Genomic DNA, 17,578 nt, shown 5'->3' on the forward strand with positions numbered 1-17,578 from the left:
AAATCAGAGTTTTCACAGTTTGGTATTTGGAGTTGTCTGCACTTCCTGATTCTGGCACTAAGTTAGCAATGAGACCTGAGAGGTTTTTTAGGCGACCCCTACCCCACAGCCAGTTGCCATTAACTAAAATGCTACTTGTTTGTTTACAGAGCATTATGCATATACAGTTCTGCTAGTCTAGGCAGCTAATTCAGGCAGCTTTAAACTGGATGGAATACACACTTCTCCTTCTATCTCCAAAATATACACAGCTAGAACAGGTCCCTTCTCCTGCTGCCTTTGGTATCATCTCCAGGTATCTTACTATAATTGGAGCACTGACTTTCTTGACATGGACATGAAAAGAGTGAAAGAAATTTAAACAAACCATTAGGATGTATTGTTTGGTTTTCTCCCTTCCCTGCCATCTGTTTCTAAAGAAAAGCTAGCGAAACATCTTCATGTAAGACCTCAGTCTTTCACTACATTCAGCACTGGAGGACTGATATTCTCAGAGGCACTGGCAGATTTGCATAATTTTTGTCCTCAAGACCCTTTCTAGTGCAGTGCTGAAAAGAAACGAGCCAACACAGAAGATGAGTCAGGAGTAGATGATGCACAGAAACTGAATGCAAAGTACTGAATGAACAGTAGAAATGGTGCTCTGCACCCCAGCACCTAATCACACCACTCTTTGTCTGTGGTTTGCCATGATCTTTACTATATGTTCAATCTTTCTCAGGGGCTGGTACCCTCCTGTATATCCATGCAGCACCTAGCATGCTTTAGGAATTTCTGCATCAACTCTAAGCACCGCAGCTAGAGCAAACAGCCTCAGCAACTGGATTTTGAAAGGTTTCTGCTTGAGGCTGATTTTTTTCTTCTTTATTCTCGAGAGTGCGATGCCTCAGTGTGGAGAAACTGCCTCATTCTCCTAGCCCACAGGCAGACTTTTAGAGGCTCAAATGCCTCTAGAACTTCTCTAGCCTTTGCAATGCTTCACAAAACCACAGTAATACTGAAATAAAATGAAAGCAAACATTGAGGCAGGAGGTCATTGCCAAAGATCTCTCTCCCAGAGAATAGCTGGGGATTTGGGTGGCTTTTCCACCCCCTCCCCACCTTAAAAATTTCCAGACACGCGACATATCTGTCACTGTTGTTCTCAACCAGAATAAGTCCTGTCACCTGTTAGCAATCTAAAAGGGGCTTTTCAAGGCTGTGGAGAGGAGCGAATGCTCATCTCCTATAAATTTCCAGTGGAAATTAGAAGACTTTGAAAAACTTTCCCCGCAGGCAAATCAGAGCTCGCACCCACCTCTGTGAAACCTGCAGGTCTCCCAGCTGTTGCACTGGGAGGTGGCTCTGTGGTGTGACAGTGGTTTCCACAGCCTGGCACACAGAGGGAAACCACCCTGCAGGGTGAAGTAGCTGCTGGTGGAATTTTACAGTTTGTGCTGTAATTTTCCAGCTCCTCATGTTCCAGTGCTGAGAGGTATGAGAATACCAGCCTTGTGCGGCTGCTGCCACTGCCAGTGATGAACTTGTCCTTTGGAAAGTCCCCCTTATTTAAGCTACTGACTAATTCCTTCAGCTGCCGGGAGATGACACACCTTTTCGCGGTGCTGCATTGGGCTGAGGATTTGCTGGGTCCCGAGTGAGGGAGGGAGATTGAGTCATTTCAGATGCCTTGCTTCAGAGAGACACTAGGTCAGACTCATGCAGGACCATATCACGGTCCCTTGTGCTTCTCACACCTTCACCTGCAGCTGCTGGGGCTAGGAGGTAATGCAAGAAAGCAAGCAGGAAGAAGAGGCAGAGACAGGCATGTAAGAGATGTTGGCAAAGCGGGAAAGGAGGAAAGACTGCGTTGAAGTTTTTAGGCAGGCGGCATCTTTCTCTTGAGCACAAAACTACCCAGAGTATTTCTGTGCTCATAGTCCATTTCCTCTATTAAGCAAGACACCTCTCTGAATGAACAAGTCTCATCAAGACCATTCCTGCCTTACACTCAAAGGAAAGTAAAGTCACACTATAAAAAGTGTTTCCCTTTGGAAAGATTAGCAAATCAGACTCGGGGGGGAGGGGGGGGCGGTGGACAAATCCCAGACTCAGAAAAGCCTTTCAAAGCAGTTAAGGATCCGACTCTCTCCTTGTCTGCCTCCGAGTTTGACACCGGTAAACTAATCCCAGCTTTCATTCACCCCATGTCTTCTGCCAGTTGCTGCCTTTAAAGTGCTTGCCAGGATGGTAGAGGAATTGCAAAGCTCGATGCTATGCGACTTTTGGGGTTTGTTGCGTATGACTGACAGAAATTTTTGCAACATGAGAAAAAAAGTCTGGCAACAGCAACGGCTATTTCGCAATTCATCTTCATCTCGCTGTGCCGAGGATGGGGGGATTTTCACTGACATGGATAGTGGCTAACTAGCTGCTCAGTACTCGGGGCTGACTCCTTTGTCTCCCCGGACCCTGCCTTGGGAAAAATCACTTGCAGAAGGTAGTTTGTCCAGGTAATCACACTTTCAAGCAGGCAGGTGCCATTTCTGAGGCAGAGGGGCGAGGGAGGATAGAGGACATGCAGGCAGCCCACGTGCAAGTGCAGCCCAGCAGAAAGGGGAAGGTGGAAAGCGGGCAGCCTGGCTGAGTCAAAGGCATACCTGCTCCCTCCCGGGCTGCTGCCGGCTTCACCGCCATCCCGCCTTGCGCCACGGCGTACTGACTCACATCCTGCTGCTCCTTTCTGAAGCTTCCAGGAACATGCTGTATCATACTGAGATTTGGCCACGCAGCGCCTCTTGGCTGGGTGCAGGCAGCAACGTCTGACCTGCAGTGACACACGTAGAACCGTCTCTCGCTGCGCTCCAAGGGCATAAAACAGATTCAGAGGTGCACGGGATCCAGCTCAGCGCAAGCCAGGCGCGTCCACATAAGTATTTTCCCTTTCGGCTCGTAGGTGCAGTGGGACCTCTTATCTGATTTGAGTTCGAAGCTTAAACCTTTTAATATGGCTAAACTGAAGTATTTTCTGACCAGAATATAAAATCTTGCAGGGGTTTTATTTTAGGCAGCCTGGTATGGATTGTTATATTTGCTATATAGAAATGATGAGGTGAAAGATATTTTTGTTGTCATCTCAAGCAACGTCCTGACGTGGTACGATGAATCACTGCATTTCCACTGAAACTTGCAGATTTATACCTTCCAAGTGCCTGACAGCATCACAGCGTTTTCTTTTGGAGGGAGAGGGGGGTGTTGTTTTACATTTTAAAGCATGTGCCCCCTCTGAAAAAGAATCATGTCCAAGCAGCATCCCAGGACTTCGTGTTTATTATGTCCCGGTGATTTCTGCATCCCGTATGCTCAGGATCAGTTCTACAGACGGAAGGATGTTGTGTGCGAGCTCAGGAGATATGCTGTGGTTTCGACTGAGGTCTTGACCCATCCTCTTGTGCTCTGAGCACGAAGGGAGTTCTCTTTTTGTACTTGGCTGCCAGTAACAACTTTGGAAGCCAAAACATGCCCTGTGTCACACTGGGATAACCCCACTGCCTGGCAGGTGTTCGTTTGCCCTGCTGAACCGTGCCGGTTCTGCTGAGCAAGGCTACCTTCGGGTCTGGGCGTATACATCTCTCCCATGCTCTTGGAGAAGCCCCGAGCTGCCCCTGGGAGAGATGATGCTACCTCTGGGCCGTGACCGCAGCGCTGCAGCGAGGCTAACGACGAAGAGGCGTTGGCCGAGGTCGTGAAGTGCCCGCTCCAGCGGGGTCTCTTGCAGCGCGGGTGCCGGCGGCAGCGGGGCCGCCGCGCCCCCCGCCCGGCGTGGGGAGCCCGCGGAGCCCGGGGCGTGGGGAGCCCGGAGCCCGCGGAGCCCGGGGCGCGGGGAGCCCGGGGCGTGGGGAGCCCGGAGCCCGCGGAGCCCGGGGCGTGGGGAGCCCGGAGCCCGCGGAGCCCGTGGCGTGGGGAGCCCGGGGCGTGGGGAGCCCAGGGCTCGGAGCCGGGCGGCCGCCGCTTTCTGCAAGGTCTCCACTGCCACCTACTGATAGACCCCGCTGGCCGTGGCATCGCTCGGCGAGAGGAGCGACCCGCCGCCCTCCGCCTCCTCCGGGTCAGGCTTTTCATTTTTCCACGGCGAAAACGGCCGGAAAAAATGCTAAATGGTAGGACCGGAGGGAGCGTCGCGGAAAGGGGAGGCCGGCTTGCTTTTTTTCGCCGAGCCTCTAACCAAAGCTTGTTTCGTCAAACTGTTAAACGTTATGCAACATTTGTACAGCTTAATTACAACTTTTTAAAACAAGCCGAACGCAACCTTTTTCGCGGCAATAAAACATGACGAGGCATGAAAGATGGTTCAATACTTTCTGCTTAATAGCTTGTTAGGCATGAGGCTAGAGGCCGAGAGCTCGTGACTACACAGCAAGGTGTGAATTATTGCACCATAATTCTCGCCCCGGAGTGCTTTATTGCAATTAATAACTGTTTTCATGTTTTAAATACATTTTCTCACACCATAAAAAGCAGAAATGGAAAGTACTTGCTAATGGGAGAAATACCGGGAGGATTCAGCACAGATTACCAACTGGAGCAACTTCCTTGGTTTCATGCTATTTTGATCTGCCTCTAAGTGATTTTGGAATCCTGTTTGGTTTTAAAACTGTATGGACCCAAAGCCCTGTTACTTCCCTGTTTGAAGTAGGTGTTGAAGTAGCTCTCCCTGCAAATCTTTTCACAGACATTCTGAGTTGGCAAGCAACTCCCATTTATTTGCAGCATGTTTTCACCAAATTAACTTCAGCCACGCAAAGCCACACATTCAGTTCCCCACGCCAAGCTACTAACTTCTGAGATATGCATCTCTTTATTTTGAAAGCAGAAAAGAGATGGATTCAGAAAGAGTTTGCTGCCTTTTTGTGTAGCCTAGTCCTGTGGCAAACTTGAACCCATTCCAGTTTAATTTTGGGTAACCCGAAAGCTGAAGAAAAGCAGATAGCACCAAAAAAAAAAAATGCTCTTTGAGACCCCTGATCCAAATCCTACTGAAGCTGCTGAAAATGCAAACCTTGCCTTTACTGGGAGCTGCGTCTGCCTCTTGATACTGAAATGGTGCCATAAAAATGCTATTACAGTGATACTTTTCTCCACTTGTTATTAAAACACCATGAAGGTGATGCCTGGGGTTAGTCAGCACAACTTGCATTAATATGTGTATATAATATAATGTGCTATATTAACTTCACTGAATAGATTGCAACTTGCTAACCAGTCCGATGTCAAAAAGCCAATCTTTAAGAGCAAATACAGTGATTGGGAATACAGGTACCAAGATGGAAAATTGATTGGTAGTTTGAACTTTCACTTATGAAAGACTTAATGGGATGAGGAGATTAATAATGGGGGTCTCTTGGGCTGTCTGTCACTGTTTCAAGCACCCCAGAGGTCAGTAATAACAGCAAATGGATGAGGCAGGTCAGATACCTTGGTAGTCTCTTTCTGGATGTTACTAGACACATACGTGGTCCGTTATCCGGTTTCCAGTTGGGACACAGCACAAAGCTAATTCTAGTAGCACTAAAAGGAAGAAACCGTACTTCAATTTAGGCTTGTCAGTGTTTAGCAAATCCGTGACAAGGTCTTGCTTCCTCTTCTGCCACTGAGGCAGCTGCTGCAGCTTTTTCTGCATCTTCGTACTGTTGTTTATTTGTTTATTGCACTTGGCACTGTTTTACAGACCAGGATGCCATGCATGCTGGGCAAAGTACAGGACAAAAACCATGTCCCTTGTCCTGAAGAGCCAGCAATGTAAGAAACAGGAGAAAAGTGGCAGACAGAGCTGCCCAACCACGCAATGACAGTTTGTAACAGGAGGAAACAGATGGGGCGCTCCCTCCTTTCAGCCTGAAAAACAAGGATGGGTGGCAGCACCCCCTTCGCACGTACTCAGATCGCTCTGAAGACAGGCTTTTCCCTTCTTCTCTGCAGTGCTGACCTAAGGACAGAGCACCTGGAAGCAGGTGGTAAAACATTTCCAGCCAAAGGGGTTCCGTGGCTTCTGCAGTGACGGTGCTGCACAGAGCCCTTGCGAGAGGTGACAGAGGGGAGGCTCTGTCCCCTGCGGCGTCAGCCTTGGCAGGGCACACCGAGGGCTCCCAGGCAGGAGGACAGGCCGAGGGAGTTTCCATCCCTGGGCCGGGATCTCTCCGACGCACAGATGATTCTAGTACTCGGCCGCATTGCTGAACTGAAATCAATGGGATGGAGTACTGAAATAAAGGAGTAATGATTTAACTAACCCCATTTTAGAACTGGAACACACAGTGTCGTACCACTGCAACACTTGCTCTGCCGATGCTTTGTGCTATTTATCCTGATGCTATCCCTGGAGACTGGATTCCCTCATCTGTCTCCCTGTCATCTTTAATAAACACTGACCATACATTAACAATAAGATGATATTGTAATTCAGAATAAGACAGGCTTTGTGCCTATGTCTTTTTGTTTGTTTCTACTGAATTCCATTTAATCTGATTGGATGTTGCTTTTAAAACAGCATGAGTCAACTAAATTTATTTTTAAGGTAGTCTGCCTGAAAAAAATTAAATATTAATATCTGAATTTGAATATGTTACTCAGCAGAAAAATCTTTACAACACTTTAGTTTATTCTGCAAGTGACTTCGCTAGTTATTTTTTAAAAGCTTGGAGTTTTGTATAAATCTTCCCTTCTAAACACATGAAACAAACAAAATGTAAAACTCATCTCCATAAAGCACAACAAAATAATAATTTCCAGATGGGCTTTCTGATGGAAGATCAAAGTCCTTCATCTCAGACTTGGGAAATTTCCCTTCCATGCTGGTATCAGTTTTATCTGAATGCAGTTCATCCAACATTTGTTTTTTTCAAAAAGGCAATTAGCTAGATAAAGCTGCAGGAGAATGCTCTTAGAGCTGAAGAAAATAGAAAAGATTTTACTAAAAACAGTTAAAAAAATCTGGGTAGGTAAGGGGGGGGAGGAATCTTTCTCACTTTGATTTACACAAAAATCAGACCTTTCTATACACTGAAAAATGCCAGCTTCATATGCAAAGATGAAATAAGCAGAAAAGAGTTGTTTCTGCATTGGTGCAACTGGTTTGGTCAAACTCCCTGCCATGCATCTCTGGTTTCAAATGTCAGCCAAACTAGTCGTGTGGCTAGAAAATAATAGGTTAGTGTTTTTCCATAAATGTTTTATGCATCTGTGCATTTGGAGATTTTGCTTCCAAGAAGCAGCAGTTTCTACAGAAAGCCTGTACTCATAGGGTGTCTGCATTTTCAGCTTAGCAGTGCCATAGAGTTTGCGTAAGGCTTTCTCTTTGTGAAGTTCAACCACTGCTAGTAGATGTACCCATCACTCTGAATTGTATTTCTGTATTGTAGCGTATACAAAATAGATGTACAAAATACCTGTTCATTTCATTAAGTCTGGGATTTTCAAAAGATTGAGGAAGTCAAATTCCCCAGTCCTATTCATCCACTGAGGAGGCTGCCTTCTGGAGGACACTAGTTTCACTCTCAATCTCCGTCTCTCTCTCCCCGCCACCCCTCCTGCACACAAAATGTCCATCTTGTTTTTCTCTCTTTACATGCTTGCACAGAAACACAGTTCAGTATTTTTGTCTCCTTGGTGCCATGCAAGACATGCCTTTTTGGCTAACAGGGCTGGAAATGCACAGCCTGAAATACTAATGCATCTCAGCAGTGAATAGTCTTTCACCTTGGAAAGCTTAATCTGCTTTTCCTTGATCGCTTTTCCCTGCCCACCGTCAATGTGAAATATCAAAAAGCTTCACAAGAAAAAATCAACCGATCAAAACTCACAGATGCACAAATAATATTTTAGAAAGCAATTCATCTGAAGGTCTCTTGACAAAAGGGATTATGGAACTGAAATGTAATTATCTTGGCATTTAAGTTTCTGTTTCCAACATGTGGTTTGGTTCACATATTTGATTGCAAAGTTTTATCATTCAAAACAGCCTATAGGTCTCTTTTTCATTGCAGACACAAGGCAAGTACAGCCATCTCCACCATGGTCCTACGACCAGTCCTACCAGTACCTGGGCTCCATTGCCACCCCCTCCGTGCACCCCGCCACACCAATATCACCCGGCAGGGCTAGCGGCATGACATCCCTCACTGCAGAGCTTTCAAGCCGGCTGTCAAGTAAGTATCTAAAAGTTAGATCCCCCGCACGAGGCCTCACCAAAGCCGCGAGGCTGACTCCAATGCAAACCGGTTGCAATATCCTAGGGTGCTGCCGCAGCTTTTCTCCAGTTGCAGTGAAGCCTCTTGCAGGCCCTCTGCAGCAAGTCTTCTCCAATGCTTTGCTGGGATTTGTGCAAAGAGCAAAGAAATACCGTTAGGGGCCCAACATATCATTGTCAACAAAGGAAAAAAAAAAAAAAGAGGAGAAAGCAGCCCTTTGAAGATGTAGGGAACTATAAAAATAGAGTGCTGAAGACCTATCGTATGTGCCAAGAAATGAATGCCACAGGTATTTCAGTTCTGTTTCCTTCCCTCGCTCTAAATTCAGACCAGAGCACAGCAGGTTATGGGTGGACACACTGACTGCAGGATGGTTGGGTTTGACATTTTAAGTGTTGCACTGGATTGTCTTGTTACATCTTCGTCAAATTGTACTGCAGAGCTTTACAAGCCAACATAAAAATATAGCATGGAAGTGAAAGCTACCCCCCTGGTTTCCACCATACTCAACTGACCATCTGCTGACTCTAACCCACACATATTGAACCAATATGTGTGTGTTCAATAGCAGGAATTTTCTTAAAATGAATGAAAGCCATATAATTCAAATTTGCACACGGCTTTTACAAAAATATCTTCTTTGGCCGCACATATTGCTCTCATTTGAATACTCAGAGCTTCTTCAAAGATCAGAGAGAATCACTTGAACATGCGCCAGCCTGTCCTATTGTTGTTATGTAGAGCCTGCTTTGAAAGAGTCACAGGGACGATGCCTACCAAAAGTAAATTATTTGTTAGGCCTGGGTGCTAATTACATATTAGAGATAGCTGAAAATACAGGAAACCTTTCAGAAGAAAAATAAAAAAGGCAATTTCTTGTTTTAAAAGAGGTCTATAAAAATTCTCATTCTTCGTTGACACGCTCTTCTTTTAAAACGAAAAGACTCCTTTTTACTTTCTCCCCTGTGTTTCCCTCCCTTTGGACACCTTTCCACTGGCAAAATGCAGAAGCGGAGAAAACGGAGAAGGGTGAAAAAAGATCTTCATAACAACCAGAAAATTTCAAATAAAACAAGTAATTTCATCAAGTTTTTTTCTTAGAAAAGTGATTTTTCTTGACAGACTTGTTTGAAATCAATATTTACCAGCTATTTTGATTTTCAAACCCTATACAGGGGTGCCTGATGCATGTGTACTTGTAGGTGTAGATACATGAATTGGGCTGAACGGAGATGTTAATCAGATTTTACCTTTACCAGTATGGCAACTGAGGTTGCCTTCAAATGAGTGAATGCACTCAGTATTGAAATGCAATATTTTTTGCATTGCCATAGTGCCCAAATGTCATCATTGTGTACCAGGGCCCTTACTGTGCTGCGCACGGTATGAGCACCAAAGGCTTCCATGGTGGCTGCCCCCAGGAGTGCACAGTCTTAACAGAAGATAGCCACGTATGCATGGAGTAACTGCATACTGTCTTTTTTTTGTGGCACATGGTGAGCATGGAGGTAGAGCACCGGCGCTAGGGCTTGTCGGTGCTTTTTGTGCCTGTGGTCAAAGTGATTTACCTTGGGTCAGGCATAGTTTCTCCATGACTTGTGAAGAAACCTAGAAGAGCTTCATTCCCATGCCAGCATTCTTTCTTTCCTGTCTTAATTCTGTACATGGGGGCTCATCTCTACACATCTTAAGTGGTTTTTATAATGCTTCCAAAATGTTACTTCTATATTAAATGCCATTCAGTATTCCCAGAAAAATCTTTCACAATATTTTCTCCCTAATCCCATTACTGTCACATACACTTGCTGTCTATCTAAGAAATTCCTCCTTGTCAGAACAAAGAGCAAATTTGAGAAGTTTTTCAGCCCCTACCATCTAAAGACACAGTGCCTCAAAAGAAAAAGCAAAGATATGGGACATCCTTGAAACACCTTGACATTAAGTCTCATTATTCTGCTTTTTGCCAAACTGGGCAGAAGAAACTCTCATCTGGTAAGTGATGTGTCCAGGCAGTTTCAAGAAGTTTGATTACTTTCTCAGGAATGAGGTGTGGAAGTACCATTTAAAATCTGGCAGGTTTTCAGATGCCATCTTCAAGCTTAGCTACTCCGAAGCTCCTGCCATTCCATATCGTAGTGTATCTTGCCCTGTTAAATCTAAAGGTGCTAGGGTCTAGGGGAAGGAAATGTGTTTGGGGGTCCCATTAATCTTCTAGAAAAAAATGGAACACAAACTCAAAAAGGAAGCATACAGCGTGCGTCAGAGCTTTTCTAAGAAATTTATAGAAATTCATCAAAGTGTGCTGGCTGTGTCGTTGACGAGCTTTCACAACTTGGCGCTGCAGTGTGTCTGCTCTAGCTTTAAATCCAGTCAGAGCCAAGAGCTTTGTTTTCTCTCTGCTTCTTCTCATGAGTATTTCCTTCAGCGCATGGCTCCTCTTCTGCAGACTCCACGCCTTGTCTGACAGAAGAATTTGTCTTCTGGAAAGATTTTTTCTTAATTATTATTGTTGTTATTTTAATCATGCATAGCTGCCAACTCTAGGGACCGACACCTTCCATTAATCTGAGTCATGATGAGGATCCTTCCTAAAGAGGCCATTATCTGCTCTGCTTGCACATCAGGGAAGGAGGCGATGGGACCAGGCATACTTCCACTGATGTCAGACAAAGCAGAGCAGAATTTGACTGTCCTATAAAACATTTCACTTAGCAGGATGAGAAAGGCTTCTAGCACACATGAAAGGAAGAAAAAAGGCCAACCTCTAAATATATCATTCTCCTTTAGAAAGGCAGTACTATTGTTGTCCTTTTTTACATACTGATTAGAGCCAAAATTTTCGGAAGTTAGTAACAATTACGTAGACATCATATGAGGACACAGATAGCAAGACCTTAAGTGAACCTCATTTATCTTGACTTCGGTAGTATTGAGAGTCAATGGGGAACTGTGCTTCTAAGGGCTGAGAGCTGGACTGAGCCTGTGTGTGTAAACCCTGCCTGTGCACATTCGTGTACCCAAAGGACAATCTCGGCTCCACAGAGCTTCCCATTTGAGTTGGCAAATAACTGGGTGCAAGGAGAGATTACGCAGAAACTGGACAATTTATATTTAGGTCCCATCAGGGTCCCCGGTGAGTCAAGTGATGCTGGGCAAGGAGCTTGAGATCTGTGTCCCGCTTCCCCACCCACCCGTTGAGGACGAGGACACTCTAGAAGTGTACGTAATTGCATGTCCTGTAAGGTCTCTAAGAGCGAACACATACACGTACACAACAGGGCAAGAGCTTGGCACTCCACTTTAATTGCTGCTTTACTGAAATTAATCCAAAACGTCCAGATCTATGAGCATTACAATAACTGCATTAGAGAGCTGATGAGGGATACCTCTGTTCTGGCCACTTCGATTAACCGTAGACCAGAGTTTGGATGTTGGTTATCGCCTCAAACAGGTGAACCTCCATTCTGCCAGCTCAACAGTTCTCTGTCTCCCTTCCTCACCACCCAGGTGCTTCTGACTTGACTGCATTCAGTGACCCCCGGGTGGGAATCGACCGCTCCTTCTCCGCACTCCCCTCCATCTCTGACCCTCGGATGCACTATCCAGGAGCGTTCACCTACACGCCGACGCCCGTCAGTTCAGGGATAGGAATCGGTATGTCTGCCATGTCCACGGCCACGAGATACCACACTTACCTCCCACCTCCCTACCCCGGCTCATCGCAGGCTCAGGGCAGCCCGTTCCAGACGACCTCGCCCTCCTACCACCTCTACTACGGAACCTCTGCCGGCTCCTATCAGTTCTCCATGATCTCGGGGGGAGACCGGTCCCCCCCACGCATCCACCCCCCCTGCACCAACGCCTCCACGGGATCGACGCTCCTCAACCCCAACCTACCCAACCAAAGTGATGTGGTGGAGGCAGAAGGGAGCCACAGCAACTCCCCCACTAACATGGCAACCACAGCAAGGCTAGAGGAGGCGGTGTGGCGACCATACTGAATGAATTTTAAGTAGTTATGGGTCAGGACTAACGTGCTTTCCATTTCCCGGTGCCCGTAGGTATCCCATAAACACCCGTCTTGCTTATGGGCCCTGCCATGTTCATACATCACTTCCAGAAGCAAACCCTCCAGAAGTCAGCGCTCCCAGGAGCGGTGGCGTGTATTAGCCAGCCCCTGGCGAAGCGACGTCGCTCCAGCAAAGCATCCCTCGCAGGGGGCTGAGCTTCTGGAAAGGAGGACGCCTGAGTTGGTGGTCCGGAGGTAGCGAGGGTGGGTAGAAAAGTACCCAGTCTGTTTCCAGGCCTGTGGCTTTCTAACGTGCCTGGGCTTGAAGGTCTCCACAGCCCTAAAGAGAGTTTTGGTTCACTTCTATTTTTAAGACTTAAAATCTAAAAAAATCTTAGTGAGTTTACTGCATCTTATGGACATATTAACTGTAAGGAAGTATAGGAAGATTCCCAGAGGGAAACTGTGAACGCTTCTGTTTTAGCAATGCTGTGAATGAGAGGTTTTATATGTTGGACTTCATTCTTTCTTTTTTTTTTTTTTTTTTTAACCATGTTGTATATTCCAAAGAATATGGAATTTTTTATTGCTGGGGGTTTTTTGTTTTGTTTTGGGTTTGTTTTTTTGGTTTTTTTTTTTAGGATGCAGCTCATCCTGCTTTGCATCTAATTTGTTTTATTTCTCTTGGCACCTTATAAATTGCAAAAAAAAAAAGATTTTGCTCTTTTTTTTGTTTTAATCATGCTTGCTTCTTTCTTGCTTTGTCAACTGAAAGAATCAGCCCCTTTTTCAATGAGTTAATTTAACTTTTTCCTCTTGGACTTTTTTTTTAATACAACGGCTACAGCCTTGGGTCATTTTCAACTACTGTACTACTTTGATGAGTTCATTGATATTTATGCTTGATATTTAGACTTTTCTTATTTGTTGATACTATTATTATTTAAATATGCCTATATTAAAAAAGATCAGCAATTGCCTTTTTTGGTAGCAGCCAAAGTCAAATTTATCACATTGAAAAAGGCTGGAATAACGATGGGTAAAGTGACCTCCTAATTACCTAGAAATATTGTTTACAATTATCTCACTCTTATTTTACTCTGCTAACTGGGCTCAGATCCTCAAAGGAATTTAGGTGCCCAGTTCCCACTGAAATTATTTAGGCACCAAAATCCCTGTGAATTTCTGTGCCTTCCCATCCAGTGGAGTCATCTCTCCCTACTCCTTCCTCGCTTTTCCTTCGTCACCAGTGGTGACCCTCAGGATCGGTAATCAGGATGTACATATTTCATAAGGCAGACTCAATATTCCCTAACTAAATACATCCCTATATGGCCCCATTCTGCTCCTGAGCTTGCCTGGGCTTCCTAACAGCGCCGGTAGAGGCCTCCTAGTCTTTCAAAAGTGAAAGCCCACACGCAGTTAGCATGGCAAGGGTGAAGTCCTGGCTCCGACGGAATAGGTGTGAGATTTGCTCCCAGCTCAGCAGAGCCAAGATTTCTGCGCAGTACAAAAGCCACATTCCAGTGCGCTGGAAAATAGATCAGTTCACGCATCACAAAATAACTTGAACTGAACAGGCTTGTCAAGCTCATCTGGAAAGCAGGCTAGCAAAGAAGGGGCCTTAATGGTTCTCCAGTCACTGTCTTCTGAGAGAAGAGGAAGGGTATTTAAAACTGGTGCATACAATATTCTGTCCTGTAGCAAATATGCAAGGCTTATACTAACAGCATTTTTAATACAGAGTCGTCATCGTTGCCCATCGTTACAGCACAAACATATCAGATGTCACTGTAAAGTTTATGGCACTATTTTATTTGAGGGTTTGGTCTGAATGCAGTTGTTGTACTACTCATTAATTACAAACTGCTGATGTTGACACGTGTGCGTTCCAAATTAGCTGATTATTATTTAATGTACCTCTTAAATGAGTGAAACAATTGCAGGTCAACTCAGAGAGTATTTGAAAGCAGGACTTCAGATCAGTGTTTGATGTTTAAAAAAAAATTAAAAGGATTCAAATTAAAAAGATCCTTGGCTGCAGGCAGCAAAACAGCTGGACTTATTTAAAACCATTTGTTTTTCAATTTTTCTTTTTTTTTAATATGATTTTGCTTCTTTGTTTAAGTCAGATGCAGTAGCACTTTGGTATTGAAAACTTACAAACTGAAGAATTTACATTGTCAATAAGGTCATTTTTGTGCAGAAAATAGGGAGTGTTTCAAGAGATCTCAGCAAAAGTTCAAAATGTTTCTGTTAAAATACATGCATGGCCTTGTGCTTTTCATTTAGTATAATATTCTTTATCATTTTCTAGAGTTTGCTCTGAACAAAAAAGGCAGGAAACATCAAAGTTAGATCTGAACAGTTAAAAATATATTTTGGAAGTATGGAGACCTTGCTGAATACAGAAATACAGAGACCCTACCTATTGTGACATTTACATAGTTGGAATCTCACCTCTTCAGTAGCCTAAAAAAAAGTCCTTCATCACTAAACAGTAGCTCTGTTGCAGAATCCATCTTACACATTCTCTGTCGCTGTGCAGTTACAATCATCACTTACTACAGCTCTCACACCTGCCTTGTGACTGGACCACCCAAGTGCATAGTACTGTGAGTGTGAACCCAGAAGCGAGGGAGAGGAGAGGACCGCCGAGGGCAGGGCTGCCGTGGCTGGGTGACTTCAGCCCAGCGGCAGAAGGGAGGTTGATGTGGGCAGTATGCTCCCAGACCTGTCTGTCACCACAGCCTGCTTTCTGCTAAAGCCCTGTGTCCCTTTTAGCCCACAGTATTGTACTACCCAGTTTTGAAAGTGAAAGATCAGGGATTCACAGGAACGGGGAGTTGGCATCTCTTAACCTGGAGAGTAGAGCCTATGTTGAATATTTGTTATGTCCATACATCTACTTTCTTTACACTTGTCCTAAATGTGAAATTTAATTTTACTCTCCCTGGTGTGAACAGGATGAGAAACTGCGGAACTGGTCACCACACTTACCCTGTGTCTTTACTGACACGTAAGAAAACCCTGGGCTTTCCCAGTGTCTCACTTGTGATAATTGCCAGCAACTGCACTTCTGAGTCTAACCTCCCTGTGTATGTCAAGCACAGAACACAGCAGCATCCTCTTTACAGAGGAAAAGCTAAGTTCATTGTCCCTTGTAATTAGTCTGTTTAATCACTGTAGGTTTCAGTGTATTCACACAAGTGCTTATAAGAAACCACAGTTTACTCAAATCTATAGTTTTGTAGTGATCCCCGGTCCCACTAAGGACAGCAAAGATCTTCAAGGCTGTAAAAATGCTCTCGTGTTATTCCTCTTGTATCTTAAGAGTAATTAGCACACAGAAAGAGGACATTTGGATAAAACATTTCCCCCATTCACACATCTCCAAATTACAGTGTATGAGTATATTTTTTTATATATCTATAAAGTACACATATATTTATATAGTTTTATCATCCTGGTAGCTGAATGGAATAAAAGAAAGAACTGTTGTGCTTCTGTTCACAAGTTGCAGTCAGCAGAGTGCCTTAGACATCGTCCCCTACTGAAATACAGTTAATGGCAGTCCTTACTATCAGCTTGTGTGTTCCTTTCACAAGACACAACTCATTGTCCAGATGCAGCCATATCAAACAACTTCAAAGTAAATATAGGGCCCGGCTCTCATTTGCTCTAAGGCCCATTACTTTGCTCTCAAACAACATTTATGCTCACTTCAAGAGTTCCTGCTACGCTTCCAGGGCAATGTACAGGAGCTTTAGTACAAGGGGGAAGTGGATGCAGAGTGCATCCCTGCTACGAAAGATTTGATTTGTAGAATTATGCCAAATTATCTGCTGGAAAGGACAAAACCCCTTTCCTCCGAATGGCCCACAGTCTTTGTCAGAGTGTTCCGAATTGCCTGCACTCTTGAAACATTCGTTACTGCTTTCTGGGTGACCTTTTCCATTGGTGTATTTGAAGATTCAGGAGAAGTGGATCATTCTTCTATGTGAGCAAAACACTTGCTTGTTTTCCTGCATCGTAACATTTTCGTATTTTATTTTTGTTAACCTTGCTTGGTCAGTACCGATCACTTGGCATTTTTCTCTTTGTCCTAAAAGGGTTGCATCAACAGAGTTACTTGTATTTATGTATGTAAATAGATTTCAAAAGCTTCATAGCAAAATATTTAGTGCTTGTAATTACTCGGCATTTTTTTCATTTTTCTGTGTTTTTAATGAACTTACCTTTGTGTTTGCTTAAATACTGTAGTGAGACTTATTTCTTTCTGAATTAGTTATTTTAGGCTTCAAGATTAACTACATTTTATTCACTTTTGTAAACAGTTATAGCATGGTCTCTATTCAACATTCTTCACTTTTTTGTGGTAGGGGAGAAATGAATGTGCAAAAATCTGTGGGTTATTTGTGGTATTCTGGGTTTGACAGTTACATCTTTCTTTAAAACAAAAACTAAACTTTCAGTCTGAGGTGGCCATGTGGCAAGTCTGAGAGGAGGACACAGTGGGAGACGCACTCCTATCAGAATGGCATCAAAGTGTATTTGTTCAGCATTTACTGGCTATGTTTACAAAACAGATGCTGCAGCATCCTGCAACAGTCACATTTTCCCTTGACAATGTCATGCTGAACATTTCCAGAAGGGGAAACTACCATGTTCTGGAAGTTTGCTTTTTTGTTTTTGATTGCAGGGGATTTTTCTTTTGGGGGGGTGGGAAGGGAGAGGGGGCTGCTGTTTTTTTGGAACCAGATGGGAAAAGAGAATAGAGTAGTTTTTTCCCCCACTACAGGAAGTCTCTAGATACCACGTCAGAGTAGACTCTTGCTGTACATAGGGATGGCTGTGTCCAGCGCCATGGGAGAATTCATTACAACTAGCACACAGAGCAGCTGGACTGCTGCGTTAGTTCTAATGAAGACTTTCTTTCTTTCTTTCTTCCTTTCTTTCTTTCTTTCTTTGTACCACAGTTTCCTCTGTAAATTCAGTATCATAATTAGTGTGAATGACAAATAAAATGTTTGACAAGTATGCACATTGGCCTGGTGTGTTCTTTCATCAGGGAGAAAACAACTGTCTCAGAGAAAAAGTAACCATCAGAAAAAGGGTATTGACCGTGTATCACTCACATCAAAAATATGTTTCCATACTTTTTTTTTTTAACTGATTTCATTCTTTTTTAACAAAAAAAGGCAAAGGAGTGACCTGGCAAAAGGTGGGGAATCCAGTAGGATCATCAAAATAGGACTGAAATGAGACTTTGCAGATAAAGAAGCCTAGTAATTGCATTATATCGCTGGCTTCTCCATTAAATATCAATATTCCAAGGTCATCT

At 44.1% G+C, this 17,578-nt stretch overlaps 1 protein-coding gene across 1 annotated transcript in view; it reads left to right on the forward strand.

Moving 5' to 3' along the window:
* The window catches only part of RUNX1 (RUNX family transcription factor 1), a 174,787-nt gene extending 157,516 nt beyond the window's left edge, over positions 1 to 17,271 (forward strand). The window contains exons 7-8 of the mRNA XM_075033738.1: positions 8,022 to 8,183; positions 11,733 to 17,271. Of these exons, the coding sequence (XP_074889839.1) occupies positions 8,022 to 8,183; positions 11,733 to 12,226 (656 nt within the window). The 3' untranslated portion in view covers positions 12,227 to 17,271. The remainder of the gene's footprint in view (positions 1 to 8,021; positions 8,184 to 11,732) is intronic.
* Positions 17,272 to 17,578: the final 307 nt, after the last annotated feature.

Source organism: Buteo buteo, chromosome 8 (genome assembly GCF_964188355.1).
Source record: "Buteo buteo chromosome 8, bButBut1.hap1.1, whole genome shotgun sequence".
In the NCBI taxonomy this organism is placed as follows: Eukaryota; Metazoa; Chordata; class Aves; order Accipitriformes; family Accipitridae; genus Buteo; species Buteo buteo.